The sequence below is a fragment of the Primulina tabacum genome, chromosome 15 (genome assembly GCF_025594145.1).
Source record: "Primulina tabacum isolate GXHZ01 chromosome 15, ASM2559414v2, whole genome shotgun sequence".
In the NCBI taxonomy this organism is placed as follows: Eukaryota; Viridiplantae; Streptophyta; class Magnoliopsida; order Lamiales; family Gesneriaceae; genus Primulina; species Primulina tabacum.
In genome coordinates, this window is record NC_134564.1 from 2797359 (window position 1) to 2817030 (window position 19672).

Here is a 19672-nt window from a genome sequence, read left to right on the forward strand (position 1 = left end):
GATATTATTGTCGAAATCTATGTATAAAATTCTCAAAACTTAATTCAACAAATGCGAAACATCTAACAATAATTTGATGACATTCCATTTTTGCGTAATTTTTTAATCACAATTATTATATATATTTACCAATTCATTTTAAAAATTATTTATATAAGAAATGATTATGATTATTTATGTTTAATTTGATGTGATTTTGTACAAAAACCACACTATTTTAGGAATTTAGAATATTACATTGAACTCATGCATCTGCATGAATCCACAAAAATATACAGGGGAAATAAATAGAAAAGAAAAGAAACCGGAGTCCGGAGACACTATTAGGCCTGGTTCGGTACGGTATACCGATTTTTTTTAATAAAATCGTATACCGTACCGAAATTTTTCGGTTATTATATATATTTACCAATTCATTTTAAAAATTATTTATATAAGAAATGATTATGATTATTTATGTTTAATTTGATGTGATTTTGTACAAAAACCACACTATTTTAGGAATTTAGAATATTACATTGAACTCATGCATCTGCATGAATCCACAAAAATATACAGGGGAAATAAATAGAAAAGAAAAGAAACCGGAGTCCGGAGACACTATTAGGCCTGGTTCGGTACGGTATACAGATTTTTTTTAATAAAATCGTATACCGTACCGAAATTTTTCGGTACCGAAAAATGAATACCGATACCGTACCGAAATTTCGGTATACCGTCGTGTCGGTATACCGAAATTTCGGTATAACATAAATTACATACCGTTTTTACCAAAAAATTTCTGTATACCGCAATTTCGGTACGGTATCGATATAATACTGTCTATACCGAATTTTTTTTAAATATTGTTAATCTCATCACAATCACAACAAAGTAATTTTATTATAATAATTTTTAAGTATTATCGTACCGAAATTTTCGATATCCCGTTAATATCGGTATATGCGGTATATTTCGATATGATATGCACGGTATACCGAAATTTCGGTATTTTTTTCAGCCCTAGACATTACAAAAACTTTTACGGGTCGGGTTCTAACGGGTTTGTTCCAAATAACCGAGAAATTTGGACCTCGATAAAGATATTGGGCCTTATGGGCCCAATCGGAAAAGCCCGCCACGGTCTATTGGTCTAGCAACATAATTATATTAAGACTAAAAATCACAAATCATCACCACATATATAGAATATCATTTCATTTATTAATCATAAAATGTAAAAGAAAAGGAAACATTCGTAACCGTTGGATTGAATGATTTAATTTGAACTATAAATCCAAAGGGAAAAAAATATTTAAATGAGTGAAAATAACAAAAGATTAAAAATCAGTTATTATAAATAAATGGCAACCAAGTATAAGATTTTCAAATCCATTAATTCAAAAATTATTCAAAAAATTGCGTTCTTTTGGATTAAATTTTTTATATCCAAATTCGAATTCGAACCTTTGTCTATAGACAAGAAAAACCATAAGACGATATATAATAAGTGCATCTATGTAAAAAATTAAAGGTGTCCATTCGGGTGGGTTGTGTCAGGTTGAGCAATAGTACTATTCAAAAATTGCTCAACCGGAACCCAAACCCAATCCGAAAACTCTCAATCCAAACCCAATCAATCGATCAAACTGATCAACCCGATTTTGAATTTTTTAAAACAAAATCAAATAAAATTCAAAAAAAAAATAATAATATTTTAATTTAAACACATAATAACAAATTTTCCCTCATATATATGATTTAAATTTGAAAGTCTAATTCTAGAAAAATAAAATATATTTACTAAATCAAATAAACAATTGTTTAAAAAATAAAAAAATATTCAAAACAACCAAACCCGTCAGCTATCAGGTTCAACAAGATCTGAATCGAACCCGAAAACCTCAAACCCAAACCTGATTTTTTTCGAGTTGAACCGTATCGGATTGGTAAATCTTGTCTGATTTTGACACCATTAGGCCATCTCCAATCTTTGCACCAAAATAGTGTTTTTGCAAAAATTTACTCCAACGAAGGCTGCACTATTTTGGCCAAAATAGCTCAACCTCCACCTCTGCGTCAATTTGGCGCAGAGGTAGCTCTTTTTATTTTATTTTTTGTTTTAATTATTATAAATATGTATTAATTTTATTATTTATTTTTAAATGTAAATATTATTTAAAAATAATAAAATATTTATTTTATTATTTTAATAATGAGATATCCAAACATAAAAATTAAAATAATAATTATTTATTTTTTAAATATTTATTTATGTTAATTATTAATAATTAAGGAATAATTTGATTTAATGATTTATAAAGAATATAATTTAATGCAATGATGCTCACTTAGCACTACAAAAAATGCTTTAGTTGATATTTTTGGGATGAATATAGTCATTTAAATGTTTTAAATTATATTCTTATTATATTTGAAGTTGTATCAGTGTTATATTTGAATTTATATTCATATTTTTCAATTTAAATAATTTTTGTATATTTATTTAAATTATATATAATTTAATTTATATTATATAATTAAATTACAAACTTAAATATTATTATTTAAATATATTAATAATATAATATTTATTATATAATATAACATTAGTCATAATTTAAAATATATTAAATAAAAGATAATAATTAATATATGTAAAATAAAAAGAATATTTCGAGAAGATTTTTTTTGGTGTAATATTTCAAGTAAATGAGTTGGAGATGAATGTGATATTTGGTGCAGAAATAATATTATTTTAGTGTAAAATTTGCATCAAATAGATTTTATGGTTGTAGATAGCCTTACAATAAATAAATAACACGGTATCTACATGGTATGAATAATAAATACCAAGGGTCCATTGAGAATTTCGACATGATTGATTGAAATCATGTTGATTTGTTGTTCATTTAGCTGCCTTGATAAGATTGTTAGATAAATAATTATGATTATTAAAATATTTAAGAAAAATATAGAATAATATTGGATAAATAATAATATGTTTATTTTCATTGATTAAATTTAAAACAATATGACAAATTATATTTTTATAGATAATCAAATATAGCTAAATAAATGAAGATACGGATTTTACGATTGAAATCATGTTGATTTATAATTCGTTTGGTTGTGTCATGATGATAAGTTATCCCAATTTTGTGTTCTCTCTGAGGCTTTCTTTCGTAAACAAGTTCACTCATGAGAAATTCCTCAGGCTTTCTCATGCGTCTTTATTCATAAAATATCCACATCCCTAGAAAATGGGTTCATTTCGCCTCTTCCAACACTCGAACCTAGACTTCCAAGTTTACCTGGATTCCTATCTCCGGGTTTAAATACTTGGATTCCTAGAGTAGTAAGAATCTAAGTACTTAAGACTGGATGTCTAGGTTCGAGTGTTGAGAGAGGCGAAACCATTTCGTACCAAAACTCTTGAAATCTAGGTACTTAAGCCTAGACATTCTTAAAGGTTTTCCGGTTTGGTTCAGGGTCGGACAATTCCGAAACTAGTTGAAAGCGATTCGAAACAGGTTTCGGTTCCAAAGTAAAAATACTAATTAATCATAAAAATAAAAATAGAATAACTTAAATATTGATTTTTATAATTTAACATCTAAAATTCATCATAATTTATTAAAATATATTTTGAATACTCCGGATCTTCGTCGGAGATTGAGCTTTGAAATTTGTATATCGCTCCAGGGTCCTATTATTTTTTGCCTACAAACCAATCTTGTAGGCATGTCAGTATGCTAAGTGTTCTGGTTTTAAATTAGTTCTTTTTCACCAACAATTCTTCCACATATTGAAAATACCGATTCAGAAGCAAACTCAAAATTTGAACGGCTAGAACATCTCTTGTAATTGTCGTTGATACTGGATACAGTTGAGAATATACTTTCCACCAATAAAAAAACATTTAAATCTTCTGTAGTATCAACATATTAGCTCAAATAAATTTGGATTACATTATAATTTTTTGCTTTCAATGAACTTTTGTTGTTTCAAGTTTTGAAAGAATTTGGGTGCTCCACTTTGGCTTTTATCTGTCGACCTCTCCTCCAGCTGCACAGTCGGTTCACATTGTTCACTAACATGCAAATCAAACAATTCTTTGAGAGAATGTATGATTGACTTCTTTAGATCGTCAACATTCTTTGAAAGAAATTTAGCATAATATTAAAAAAAACATGTCTAAGTCACATTGACTTTGATTATGATCAAGTAATATTGCTAATTCATGCACAATTAGGATGTTTTCCCAATATTTTTAAAATTTTATTTTCCATATTTGAAACAAAATCATGCATAACAATATTATCATGATATTCAATAAATTTGTAAAAATATTGAAAAATAAAGATAGAAAATGATTGAAGTAGGGTAGTTAATGCCATAAAAATTTTCAGTTGTTTTTTTTTAAATTTCTAACAAAGAAACATAATTATTCAAAATATTTCAATTATCGCCGGTTATCATTAAAGACTTTACTGCAATATTATTGTAATATAGAGTAACTAAATATTGAAAACGTAACGGGGTATGAATCAACTATCAAGTAAAATAAAGAATTCCATCTAGTTTCAACATGAATATGAAATGTTTTAAAATTAATCATGTTTGATTCGACTAGTGCTTTTCAATCACGTCCATTTCTTATTTCACCTAATAATTTCCTACATACTTTGAATTTTCTACTACAATATACATATGTTCATCACATACATATTTAAAGCATAAATATATAATATGACATATACATCTAACATGAACCGAATTACAATCTAAAATCGGTTTTAATAAATCATTAAGTATTTAATCACAAGAGTAATGATACTCACATTATCTAATATGATTCACATTATTTTATTTTGTATGTCATAAATCTCAACAATATTTAAAAGATATCTAGCTATAGTGTATGGATTGTGTAACGATTATAAATGATCTAGCGCTAAAATTATTTTTCGAACAGTCCAAGTTTCATAAATCGAATGATATGTAACAACAAGATAAGATTCATATTTCAAATTAGTCCTAATATCAGTTGTCAAACTAACTCTACAGAAATATTTGAAAGATGCCATTTTAGTGTTTTTTTATATTACTTATACATTTCAAAACAATATTTCTTAACTGTGTGTCTAGAAATATTGTGAATATCAAGTTGAATAATATTAGTAAATTTAAAAAAACCTTCATGTTCAGCTATTATAAAAGGTTGACAACTTTTTATAACAAATTTAACAATAATTTTTCGAGAAATTTCTTTTGTAATTGTGAAAGCTTTACCACTTGAACAATTACTTTATTGTTGGGTTGGTTATCTACCGATTGATTGTATAGTATCATGGTCAGGTTTATGTACATTGACTAAATGTTTTTTCAAAGTGCCGATACCATTACTCGTCTTGCAAAAATATTTGGTTTTGCAAATTTTCACACGACAAAATAGTTGTTCGTATATTTATTTTTAATATCGAGATGATCCCAAACTTTGCTTCGCTTTTCTGAGGCGATCATCGTGCTCGTTGCCATTGTGTTACTTGCTCGGCCAGACAATGGTGTCCCTACATCTTTGTTGGGGAGTTTCATGGATTCTTCCTACTCGTGGCCATGTTCGACTTCATCAAAGTCGGGGATATAGCCAGAATATTCTCCAAAGTCAAAAATGTATTCATCTCTACGACCACAACGATTTGAAGATGAAGTCATTGAAATTCGAATTATTTATATAAGTAAATTACAAAATAGTAAATAATAATAAAAAGAATATTGAGTGTATATAAATTATAACAAAATATATTGTATATATGTTGACAATTGATAAAAAGGAAGAATTGATTATAGAGAAATGTAGAATTGAGAGAAAATTGTTGTGTGGAAATATTAAAAAATGATCTTGTATCTATAATTGATTTATGAATAAAAAAAATATATTTGCAATTTAATTTCAATTTATTTTAATGTATTCAATAGTTGTTATGGTCGTTGGGCCAATGACCATTAATTTTTTATATAAAAAAATTTCTAGTTTCGGTCTGGTTCTGGATCGGATCCAGTTACAGACTAGATTCGGTTCTAGAACCGAAATTGAAATCGATTCGGAAAATACTGAACCGGCTCAATATATTGGGAAGTGGGTTGGAGGCGGTTACGGGTCCGGTTCATCCATACCGGTCCCAGTTTCGGGCTTAACAGACCTGTTTCGGTCCGAACCAGTCCATTAATATGTCTTCTTAAGCCTGAATGTCCTAGGTTCGAATAACCCAATTGGTACCAACACTCTAGAAATCTAGTCAATTGGTATCAGCACTCTAGGAATCTAGATACTTAAGTCCGGAAGTCCTATGTTCGAGTAGCCTGATTGGTACCAAAACTTTAGGAACCTAGGCACTTAAATATGGAGGTCCTAGGTTTGAGTGTTGGAGAAGCGAAAGGAACACATTTTTCAAGGATTATGATATTCTACAAGTAATGACCCTAGGTTTGAGTGTTGGGGAAGCGAAATGAACCCATTTTTCAAGGATTATGATATTCTACAAGTAATGACAGATGTGAAAGCCCGTGAGTCAGAAGACCTCTGAGGGAGCCTATTTATGGAAGAACACTACAGAGAGAGCCCAAAATTTAGATAGCAATATCGTAATCATTAAAATTATTTTAGTATGATTTGAAAATAGTATTGAATAAATAATAATATTTTTGATTTGATTGATTAGAATTGAGATAAGATGATAAATTATATTTTTATTCATTCAAGTAATCAAATAGATATAAATAAAAGAAGATATAAACTATAATAATGTAATTTTATATTCATTAATCATTTGAAATAAATAATTAATGATTTGATTGATATAGAATGAATAATCCAATCACATCAAGGTAACAGCGCTCTAATTATGGTATACCAACATGATCTTTGATTATGTAACATGCATAGTTTGACTCATCAAAATATATGAATTGTGTAATAAATAAATGTTAAACCCATACATCTAATCATATTTAAGCAAAAATGAGTAAGAAAGAAAAATTATTTACAAAATAAAGAAGCTATTCGAGGCACAATATTTTGCAACATTACTACTGAAACTATAATATTTAAAAATAATAAAAAGGAGGGGATGAGATTTTGGTAAAATATAAATGTAGAACGGGTTATCTTTATTATTTTTTTGTAATAAGCATAAACTTACAAAAAATAGAAAAAGAGACAAGAACACATTTTAATTGTTTTCTAGATTTTTCCCTTTACCACTCTCTATAAAAATATGGAGTGAGTCTCTTGTGAGACGGTCTCACGAATCTTTATCTGTGAGACGGGTCAATCCTATCGATATTCACAATAAAAAGTAATACTCTTAGCATATAATTTAATATTTTTTCATGGATGACTCAAATTAGATACCCATATCACAAAATACGACACGTAAGATCGTCTCACACAAGTTTTTGTCAAAAATATGTTGCATCGTCGTTTATAATTCATATGATTTCAAGTTTAAAATAAAGTAACGAGATCGATATTCAATTGCAACAAATTTATCCCTACCTAAAATAAACGATATCAAATATACATTGAGAAAAAATTTAAATAAAACAAGTCAAAAGCTGGAGAACAAAGGTAAAGATAATCCAATCCAACGGCTCTCTCTCTTTTTTACCCAAATTCTTAATCCCAACGGTCAAAATTGAACATTCAAACTTAAACCCTTGTTCTTTGTTCGGTAAGTAGCCGTTACGTCACATTTTCGAATCAAATTTCAGAATCATAATCATAATCAAATCGATTCAAGATCTTTTTACCCCTTCTTTCCATTCTGATCGTGAAGAAACTCTTGTCTCTCCAATGGCTACTCTTTCAAACAGATCTCCTTCCTCAAATGCATCCAGGCCGAGTAATCTCAATCCCAATTCCAAAAATCAAGAAAACAATCACCCTGCAACTAGGAAAAGTTTCAGTGGCAACAATCCTTTAGGAAAACCCTCTATTGTTACTAATCTGAGGAGATTTGATCCCGCCACACCTGCCAATAGCCCATCAGGTTTTTTTATATTCTTTTGAATCCATTCTTTTCATTGTGTTCATTTTTTGTGTCTCAGAATTATCGTGCCTTCTGGTTGTCAGCTTCTTGGTTTTGGTACAAATTCTGCTTTATTTGCAACTTTCAGAAGTGGGTTTTGATTGTTTGCTCATTTGTGTTTGGAAGAATCTTCAGATTTTGCAAGAAGATCCGTGGGAAAAGAAAGCTGCGTGGCTTCATTTTCTAACGTTTGTGAAGAAAAAGAGAACGATGAAAAAGATATGAATTTCAAGGCTGCAAAACTCCGGACTCCGACAAAAAATTCGAAGAATTTCATGTCACCTACTATTTCTGCCGCCTCAAAATTTACCCCATCTCCAAGGAAAAAGGTCTTGGTGGAGAGAAATGATCCTGTTCGAACCTCAATGTCCTTATCTGAAGGAAAAGCTATGTTTTTCTCCACCTCGTCCAACGATGTTTCTGAAATTTTAGAGCCAAAATCTGACCTTGGATTTGACCAGAATCACTCCATTGATAGTTTCGTGGACGCAGAAGTTGCTGAGTCTCAGAACAATGAGACTATTCCTGAAGATCCTGCAGTTTCCAAGCCTTTGAGAAAGGTGACATTTTTAGATGCACCTACAGATTCTGAATCAGCAACAACTGATTCAGATGATAATTTTGTCGAATTGAGCTTAAAGAACAAGAGTTCTTGTTCAGAAGTTTCTCCATCCATAGCCCCCCTAGATGCAGATCCATCCATGCCTCCTTATGATCCTAAAAACAATTACCTTTCTCCAAGGCCTCAATTTCTTTATTACAAACCAAATCCCAGGATCGACATGCTCTTGAACAAGAACAGGCTGGATTCAGATGAATTCATGCGGTTAGAAGATGATGGTTTTACTGAAGATACAATGTCTGAAATCATATCAGATTCCGAGCGCACAGAAGAATCTCAGGCTGAGGTTCTGCAGGAGGAGGAACGTGAGCTTACCGCTTCAGCTGATATGGTAGTAGGAGTAACCAAAATGGACGAAATGTTATCCCCTGGTGGCGAACGGCCTGAATCTTTACCGGTCAGTTTGCCTTCTACTGATGACATGCCAGAGAATTTCGCGCATAAAATTGATAAGAAACCACGGGGTTTCTCTAGATTGATTTGTGGCTCTATGTTTCTGATTTTCTTGATTGCTTTTGCATCAATTTACATTACTCATTCTCCACTACTTGATGAACTCGTTTTAAAAGATTCGGACTTCCCTGATTTTAGCGATCTTTATCACCAATCAAAGGAGAAATTTGATTGGGTTGCAAGATATATTAATCAGTTCCAAGTTGATTCCTTGTCTTTCATTTCTTCCCTAATGAAGAAGCTCAGTGAAGGAGAAATAATAGGCCCTTTGCAGTTCATGAATCTTACCGATCCTCAAAATAATATTTGGAATGAGGAACAGTTTCAGATCCATCAGGGGTTGATGGAGGATCTTGAAGAAGAAGACGAGTTGGAGGAATTTGCAGATGAAGAATATGCAGGTAGATACCGATGAAAGATTTGACGAGGAAATTGAAGAATATGACAAATTAGAAACTGAAGAAATCTCTCCTTATTTTGAAATATTTTCTGAAATAGAGCATAAGATTTCAGAAAATGTAGATGGTGAAAATGGAGTTGCCCCTGAAGATGATCAATTAGCTCCTTCTTCTCATGACCAAGAAAGTAAATTTGAAGCCAAAGATGTAGCAATGGAGCCTGAGATCATCGATGCTGAAAATTTCAAGGGTGAAACTGATATAGGATCTTCAGCTGATTCTGATGCTAATTTGTTGAACCATGAAAGTTCATTAGAAGTTGATTCGTCTGGTGACAAAACTGTCGAAAGCTCACCAATACTGGAGTCGCCACCTAAGACATCAGAAGAAAAATTTCTTACAAATTACATCATTGGCATTTCTTCCGTTTTTGTGGCTTTATCGACAGTTACCGCGCTCGTATACTTGAACAAGAAAAAATCAAGTCTGGCCAACGTTGTTGTTGTTGCGCCAACCAAACCATTGATGGTTAAAAAACTGGACGATGAATTTGCGGGCACAGAGCACATTTCGCAAGAAAGGAGGCTATCCACCCTCACAGAGGTGGATTTGCTCGGTGGATCATGCCCTTCCGAAATCAGCAGCTTTCAAAAAAGTTACAAAGAGATGCAAGGAGCAAATGAAGTTCAAAGTTTGGAGAACAAACCGACGAGGTATTCAAAAAGGGAGTCATTGGCTTCTTCATCAAGGTATTCCACGGGTTCGCAATCGTATGGAAGCTTCACCACATACGAAAGAATTCCTGCTAAACATGTAAGTAAAGAATTTGCTTCTAACTTTATCTACCCGTGATTAGTTTATTAATCCTAGTTATATGCACATTCGCAGGTGAATACAGACGAGGACGTGGAAGTTATTACACCGGTGAGGCGTTCTAGCCGTCTCAGGAATCAGATCACTTCTCCATGATAACATCTGATGGAAAAACAGAGTGTATAGTTTTAACATGGTTTTAGTGATTGGTGGTGGTGTAAGTTTGAAACACTAACTATAATCAGTAATGTGCATCTATTGTTTCTCGACATGGTTTCTTATCATGCCTTACACTTTTAGGCTCCCTTTCTAACAAAAATATGGAATGCTTCCTATCTTTAAAAAATCTTGAATATCGTAAGTTGTTTTTACTTGTACAAACGTCGTTTTTGGGATGGATATTTATTTGGTTGGGTTTTTAATCATTCATATGGTGTTTAAAAAATCTAAAGTATCTGTATAAATCTTAAAAATGATAGTCTTATCACAAAAGCTCTTGTGAAACCATCACTTTTCATGTTAATTATAGATCGAGTTAACCCGTCTTACAGATAAAAATCTGTGAGACTATCACCGTTTCAAGATATATTTATTTACATAACAATATCATCTTTAACTATCAATACCTTAAAATTTTAGATTTTTTTAAAAGAAAGTATTCGTTGCGATTTGGAATGGCAAATTTATTTGTATCGTAATAGGACCAGAAGTAATACTTTTTATGGGTAGCTAATTACATGAACATGGGTGATATTCTTAATAATTTCAAGTATAAATTTTTCTCCCTTAAAAAAGACATTTATCGGATAAATCACATAATTCCCAAATACGTCTTGTCTTTACATTCACTTTGTTCATTCTCAAACTGAGTCTCAACTCCAAGATCCTGTACCAAATGCTCATCCACTAAGGTACAAGGACCTTGCTCTTTCTGCATCCTCAGAAATCCAGAATTGATAAAAATCAGCTTCTGCATTCATTTGGAATACAGTGCACATGCTTGAACATCCATCATTTCAGAAACTTCAGCACCATTACAATGTCCCATTTCCTCTCTCCACCATCCTGCGCCAGCTTGATTAAGGAGGAAACCGCCTGTCTAGCATGGCTCGACAAACGAGCTTCTCGTTCAGCGATTTATGTAAGTTAAGGCAGCATAGCGAGAATAGAGGAGGAACTAATAGAGATGGCACGGGGACTAGCTAACATCGAGCAACCATTTCTGTGGGTGATAGATAGCGAGCAATCATTTAGATTTGACGTAACCCAATCTTAGAGTGAACCACTATAAATATTGATGTTCATCTTATTCATTGTTGCTACTACTTATGATGTTCCGCTGCGATGTTACTTCGTTTATTTCCCTGATATCCCAACAACTAGAATCAGATCGAGGTTCTCAAATACTATAGGAAGTCCTCGTATGTTCTGTGGTTGCAGCTTAATTTGAACTTCCACATCAGAAAAGGCTTTCTAGAATATAGTGGTTCTTTTGTGTTCAGTCTTTGACGATTAATTCGTTGGTAGCAGTCATTAGCCTTAATGACTCTAATTATCAACTTTGAAAAGTAAGATGAAAGATCTTCTATTCGTCACCAAGATGCACCTATCGGTGTTCAGCGAGTCTGGATGTTGAATAGAACTTCGAGCACGAGCAAGTTTGAGGGTACATCCGACAATTTGTCGATAAAAACGTGTATAATCACATCTATAACGAGACACATGCTCGTACGCTTTGGACAAAGTTGGAGACACTATATGCCTCCAAAATTGGCAACAATAAATTGTTCTATTTGAGCAAGCTTGTCCATGCTCGATTCAAAGAAAGAACTCTGGTCGCAGATCATCTGAATGAGATTCAAGGATACGTGGAGCAGTTATCAAGTATAAGCATAAAACTTGATGACGAGGTGATAGCTCTGATTGTGCTAGCTCCATTCTTGGGAGACTCTGAAAGTATCACTCACGAACACAGCACCAGAAAGAGTCGGGAATATGGACTTCAACAAGAGTGGCATCTTGAACGAAGAGATGAGGCGGAGATCTCAAGGATCCTCTACCTCACAGTCCAATGTTTTGGCTGCTAAGTCAAGGGGGAGGAACAAGATAAAAAAAAAAAACACAAATCAGAAGCCAAGAAGAATCAAGTCCTCAGGGAGATATGCCAACATAAAGTGTTATCACTTTGGAGAAACGAACATATTAAAAAAAATTGTCGGCAACCGAAAGACAAACATGAAATCGACGATGAGCAAACAAACGCCATTGACGAATTCAATGTTGTTTACGAACTAGAGCAGGAGTCCGTAAATTTGGCAACTCAAGTAACTAAGTTGGGTGATCGATAGTGGAGTAACAGTCCATGTCACATCTCGAAGAGAATGCTTTACATCCTACACACAAGGGGACTTTGGTGTGGTGAGGATAGGTAATAACGACTTATCCAGAGTCGTGAGAAAGTGAGATGTGAGCTTGACTACAGTGGATGGCTCTACACTGATCCTGAAAGACGTCAGGCATGTGCCTGAGTCTGATATCGATGGAAAGACTCGATGAAGAAAGTTTCTGCACAACCTTCCGAAATGGGGTATGTAAAATTTCAAGAGGATCACTTGTGGCAAATGGATTAAAGATGTCAAAGCTGTATGTAGTTCAGGAAAATCATTCTGAATGTGTGAACTACGCAGGGGAAGAAAACTCAACAGAATTGTGGCACCGACTTCTTGGTCATATAAGTAAAAATAATCTTACACGCCTTGTGAGCAAGCAAGCTCTGTCCTGTATAAAGCAGGTTCATATGAAATAATGCATAAACTGCTTAGCCGGAAAACAAAACAGGATATCATTCAAAAGTTCACCTTCTAGCAGAGCCGATAAAATTCTAGATCTGGTGTACTCAAATCTATGTGGCCCAATGCCATTGTCGCTCGGAGGAGCGAGGTACTGGGTAATTTTTATAGATGATCATTTTCGAAAAATTTGGGAGTGGACACTCAAAACCAAGGACTAAGTTGCGGAAACGTTAAAAAATTTTCTAAACTTGGTTGAATGACAAACATACATGAAACTCAAATGTATTCGAACGGATAATGAAGGAGAATACATTGGAACATTTGATTAGATATGCAAAAAAAAAAAAAAAAAACGAAATCAGACATCAAATGACACCACCAAAGACACCACAACTCAACGGATTAGCTGAGAGGATGAATAGAACTTTGGCATAAAGAGTCAGAAGCATGCTCTCTCATATATATACTTCAGCTGTATATATATTGAATCGTTCACCTTGTGTTCCTCTCAATTACGATGTCCCGGAGCAGGTGTGGCAAGACAAAAAAATTTCCTATAATCATTGCGGGTATTTGGTTGTGTTGCTTATGTTCATATACGAAAAGACGAATGACAAAAGTTGGATGTCAAAACAAGAAAGTACATATTTTACAATACATATCTCAAATAGCCTATAAGAAGTCGTGATTGTCATATTTCAGGAGAATGAATTTTTGGAGATTGTGGGAAATGAGAATTCTGGATCTGAACAAGATCTGGAATGGTGACGGTAAATTCACAACCGGTTGAAGGTGAAGAATCGCAGAACGATCATGAAAATGATGATGAGGTCTGTGTTCACAGTGAACCACCAGCATAAAGTTCTCGTGGTAAAATGACCACACGTTTTGAAAGAGAAGTGCGACCCTCAACCAGATATTCCTCAAATGAATATATCCTGCTAACTGACGGGGCAAAACTAGAGAGATTTGAGGAATTTATTACCAGTGAACACAAGGATAAGTAGATGGAGACTATGCAAGAAGAAATGCAATCATTTCATGAGAATGAGACATTTGAGCTGGTGAAGTTTCCGAAAGACAAGAAAGCTTTGAAGAATAAGTGGGTGTTCAGATTGAAGCACGAAGAACACAGTAGTCAACCAAGATTCAAATCTAAGATTGTCGTCAAAGGTTTCGGACATAATCATGAGGTCGATTTTGACGAAATATTTTCACATGTGGTGAAGATGACATCCATTCGGATTGTGCTAGGGTTAGCAGCTGAACTTGAGCTGGAGGTGGAACAAATGGATGTCAAGACCGCATTCTTTCACGGGGATTTGGAGGAAGAAATCTACATGGAACAACAAGAGGGATTCGCAGAGAAGGGGAAAGAGGACCTCATGTGCAGATTAAAGAAAAGTTTGAATGGTCTCAAGCAAGCACCAAGACAGTGGTACAAGAAGTTTGAATCAGTGATAACTCAACAGGAATTCAAGAAAACCACTGCAGACTATTGTATGTTTGTCAAAGATACCTCTGATTATGATTTGATGGTACTTCTGCTCTATGTAGATGACATGTTGATTGTTGGCAAAGATGCTTCTGAAATCAAAAGCCAAGAAGCAACTAAGCAATATTTTTTCTATGAAAAACTTGGGGCCATCAAAAAAGAATTATTAGCATGAAAATCCATCAGGACAGGTATGCCAAGAAGACCTGGTTGTCGAATGAGAAGTATATTGAGAAGGTATTTCGGAGGTTCAACATGGACCAGGCCAAAGCGGTTGGATGTCCTCTTGCCAATCACTTCAAGTTGAACTCAAAACAGAGTCCTATTACAGAGGATGAGGAAGAAGAAATAGAAAGTGTTCCATATGCTTCAGCTGTTGTCAACCACTGAAGCGGAGTTCATTGCAGCAACTGAGGCATGCAAGGAGTTGTTATGGATGAAATGTTTTTGGAGGAATTAAGTTTTGTGCAAGATTAATACAAATTGTTCTGTGACAGTCAGAGTGCAATTTATCTTGGAAAGAATCCTTCAATACATTCAAGATCAAAGCATATTGATGTTCGCTATCATTGGATACGAGATGTATTGGAGGAGAAGTTGTTAAAATTTGAGAAGATTCACACAGATAAAAATGGATCTGATATGATGACCAAGACATTGCCGAAATAGAAGTTGGAATGTTGTAAAGCTGTTGCAAGTCTGATTGAATTCACAAAATGTGCTTGAGGGGGATAATTGTTAAACAAATCAAGCAACCTAAATTTGAATTCAAAGAACACAATTTTTGAATAATTAACACATGGTTAGTAAAAAATGGATGATTTGATTATGTAAGTATTGATATTTTATTTTTTGTTTTCTTCCCTAAACTTCACCTATAAATACACATCCATTCTTAATTTCAAAATCATATCATCTATAATTGTAAGTGTAGAAGTGAGATAAATGATTTAAAGTGAGATAAATATTTATTGTGAGATTTCTTAAGGAGCGTTTATCATTGGAAGGATTGGAATGAGTAAAGAGAAAGTGAATGTTAAAATCAGAATATTCTGAGTGAAATACTTTGTATTCTCAATTCTCTTGTCTTTTTTGTTATTAATAAAGAAGTGATCTCCTTGAGAGGTTTAGAATGGACGTAACCTAGTCTTGGGTTGAACCACTATAAATATTGGTGTTGATCTAATTCATTGTTGATATTACTTAATGATATTCCGTTGCGATGTTAACTCGTTTATTTCCCTGATATCCCAACATTGAGAATGCCATAAGGATGATCTTGACAAGTAAAGAAGGCGAAGAGATGAGAATTAGAGTGAGAAAATGAAACAAGATATGGCAGAGGAGGTTATTTTAACAATTCGCCATGCGACTTGGTAGAGTTCATCAGTACACTACCAGGGAAAATATAACAAGGTCCCAATCTTGCAGATATTAAATTTTACAGCTTCTTGTAATAAGCTCATGTAAATACAAAAATATACTAAATTACTGATGATAATATACTAATTACCACGTACAAAGCCAAATGATATCTGAAACAATTCAATGGACACAACTTTGTACTCTATTTAGCAGATGCTGCAACAGGTTGATGACTAAAATAAACACGGTCCAAATATCGCTGTACACAACACAAAATATGATGATTAAATATTTATGTTTTTCATCACAAATCTAGGAATGTATTTTATATTTTTAAGCCAAATGTAAGTATAAAATGAAACATTATGTTACAGTGTGATGTCGACCACAAGCATTCCTGTCAAACGCACCCATAACAGGTTTTTTTTGCTGTTGTAATGATGTCAGATTGCAAATGGCCAGCACTATTCCACGTCAAGCAGGCAACGGTTCCTCCATGGCTGCAAGATGAATATAGGTTCAACCATCGTAATTCAACCAAAAAAAATCATGCAGGGACATAACATGATCTAGTATTTGCATTTGCATTTGCATTTGCTAGTATTATAATATCAGTCGAATATTTCACATCTGGACTCATCTTGCACAAACGATTAACCAAATCAATATAAAAGTTCACTGTATAATTTATGAGTCCATTCACACTTTTCCACGGTCTGATATTGGAACGGAGCATTATAGTTTCAGTTTGTGATAGTCATGTAAAATAACAAACGGGAAAATCCAAAATCATACATGAATGGGTGGACGTCCTGCCTATGCTCACGCATACCTTTTGATCGGGATTCTGATGAAGAATCTGTCACTCTTCCGGGGATACCTGGTGCTTTCATTGGCACATCAGGAAGATCGAGCTTCTCTTCTTGTTCTTCAACGGATGGTACTGCAGAAGGAACTTTTGGAAGATCCTGAAGCATAATCTGTAAAACCATAAAATAGGACCCATTGAATTTGATAATAACAGTTTCTTTTGAAGTTATAAGCATACAGATTGATCAGACACTTGTTTACATGAAAGAATGAGAAGTTCAATACATGGAAGCAGGGATCATTCACAAGATGAGCAGGTAAAACTAATCAATGTCATGAAAATGAAAGATTACTCGTTCAAAAGTAAATTCCAATCCAAAGTGTGGGTCAATTTCATGCAAATAAAAAAGAAAATAAAACCTGTGTCTCTAGATTTTTAAATTCTGCAAAAATTTCCTCTTCATCTTCAGCAGACAGCTTCTCTCCCAAGATCGCATTCATTTCCTGTAAAAACGACGCATAAAACACTGACTCGCACTGAGATCATGTTGATAGCATACCCAACGATTAAAAATGTCTCCAGTAGAAGAAAAAAACGTTGATGATAAGCAGTTACCTATACCATAAGACACCATGGAGCAAGCAATATTTTCAAAACCACTCCAATAAAGAATTTGAGTAGCAAGAGGGAACTTACATCTTGATAAGCTTTTGCCTCGGCAGTATCATCCATCAGCTTTTGAACATCATCCAGGTTTATCTCACTTTGTATTGCTTTCACTGCAGTATTTCCGGCCTTCAGACTCTCAAACACAGCTTTCTGCTTGCTGGCTAGTTCAACATCTGCCAACTGAAGAACACTTCACACTTACAAACCAGGAAGTTTTGTTTCAAAATTAGGGGGAAAAATCCAAAACAGCATGAGAAGATAAAGATTTGAACAACATAACATAAAAGCAAATAACTTCAAAAGAAATCTCTGGAAAATAAAATACTTGCTGCTCAACATTGATCAGCCAAGCATCCACTTGCTTTAATAGCTCTTCTTGGACTTTCTTCTTCTTTAGTGTCAACAACGCTTTATCTTTCTTCTTTTCCCGAAGCAAGTCTTTTGCAGCTTGTTTTTCAGCTTCAATCACATTATCTAGCTGAAAGTATTGAAGATGGAAAATATTTAAGTCAAAAATACCATGGAACATTGATAAGGTACTCTGTCATTAGATTACAAGATAATGACAGTTTGTGCGCCTGTTTTGCAAGTCAGTAACAAGAACTTTTACTTTTAATAATTATTGTGAGGTAATTCTGTTTCCCCTGTTTATTTTGGGGTGACCACTTGTTATGGAACCAAGTCGTGTGACCCAATTTATGTGGGCCCAAAAAAACAAGGTGGATAATGAGAAGCCCATGAGTAGATGTGTATATTTCCAGCAGTGGGAATCGGAAAACACGTGAGTTAGAGAATATAATATGAGAGAGGGGGGGGGGGGGGGGGGGTGGTTTGTGGGATTCATTCACCATCATTTTGTCTTGTTCCTTGCAAAGGGAGTTACTAGCATTCTACAAGGGAGAATATTGTACAGGGATCTTTTCTCTGGGATTTACATATCAAGTGAATACAAAATTATCATTTCTTCTTCTTATATTTTTTCTTTGGATTCATTTGCATTCATCTTAACTTTTGCGAGACATCACACTACCATCGAAATATCAACAGGGAAGGTGAAGTCGTGGCAGGACCAGATGATAAATTTTATGAATTCAGGGGAAACTTTTTCTTGCTAAATCTAATCAAAGTATGAAAATACAAAACAAGGACTTGACTTGTTCGACAAAAAAATTAAGTAAACAACAAACTAGGCGAGATAATAAACTGAGCATGTTCAATGATCATCAATAAATACTAGTCTCTCTAAGAACATTCAAATTTACAGAAAACTGATGAACATTATTAGTTAAATGATACAAAAAAGTATCAGAGTGATTAAGAAGCTCAGCATAGTGAACTCTGGTTATTCAAATTGTTATGAATGCAATGTAAGGTCGATTGAAAATGATTATATCATCATAGCATGAAATTTTAAAGGGAAATTCCATAATAAATAGAATAATATTGATCTCAATCATTTTAGTTCTAAAACAATTAGAATAACAATGTATACATAAAATCTATAATAAAACGCCATTTGCAGCAATTTGAATTCCAATCCAACCCATAACCATATCGTAAAACCGTTGCCTGATCAATCTCAACTAAATTACCCTAATTAAGATATCACAGCCAATCATAAGAAAACAGAAAAATATCAGCATTGACTTCAATAATGCCACATACCCAACCCTTTATTCCTTTTTTTCCAACTGATTGACTGATTTTATATCGTGCTAAACAATAGGAAATTCAATCTTAACAAACAAAATTTACGAATCAACAATTGGATCAAATCATATCAAAAACCACAAAAATTATGACGAAATAATGTTTAAGAAAACAAACAATCTAGAAGGGTACCTGTTGCTGGTATAGAGCAAGCTTACGCCTTTGAGTTTTCAGAGAAAGAATGGCTCTATCCACTTCTGTGATCTTCGGTTTCTTCACAAATACGTTTCCCATTTCCCAGAATCCTCTATTTACCAAAATTCCAAACAAATTATACGACCATATTGTTCAAATTAAATTCAAGCCTTCGAAAGGGAGAAAGGAAGAGGATTTTCTGTGGTTTTGGGCAAAGGGGGAAAAACGATGAACGCGTTGAGAATATTTCGGGTCGGGCCGGTACCGACGTTGCAAATTGTGTTTGTGTATTCAGAACAAAATATGACGTCATAAATGAGTTTAAAATAATAAAATA

General features: G+C 33.5%; 2 protein-coding genes across 2 annotated transcripts; one reads left to right on the forward strand and one right to left on the reverse strand.

Moving 5' to 3' along the window:
- The first annotated feature begins 7727 nt into the window (after positions 1 to 7727).
- Positions 7728 to 10514, forward strand: LOC142525780 (uncharacterized). The gene is given in 4 exon segments (XM_075630072.1): positions 7728 to 8033; positions 8199 to 9539; positions 9541 to 10358; positions 10434 to 10514. Coding segments are annotated over 4 exon segments (2436 nt in total). The 5' UTR covers positions 7728 to 7837.
- Positions 10515 to 16129: 5615 nt separating this feature from the next.
- LOC142527894 (vacuolar protein sorting-associated protein 20 homolog 2-like) lies at positions 16130 to 19620 on the reverse strand. Its single transcript, XM_075632888.1, has 6 exons — positions 19333 to 19620; positions 17816 to 17968; positions 17518 to 17670; positions 17241 to 17324; positions 16843 to 16990; positions 16130 to 16510 (listed from the first exon to the last, which is right to left on the reverse strand). Exons 1-6 carry the CDS (start codon positions 19432 to 19434, stop codon positions 16485 to 16487), a joined length of 666 nt encoding a protein of 221 aa, XP_075489003.1. The 5' UTR covers positions 19435 to 19620; the 3' UTR covers positions 16130 to 16484.
- Between the last annotated feature and the right edge of the window lie 52 nt (positions 19621 to 19672).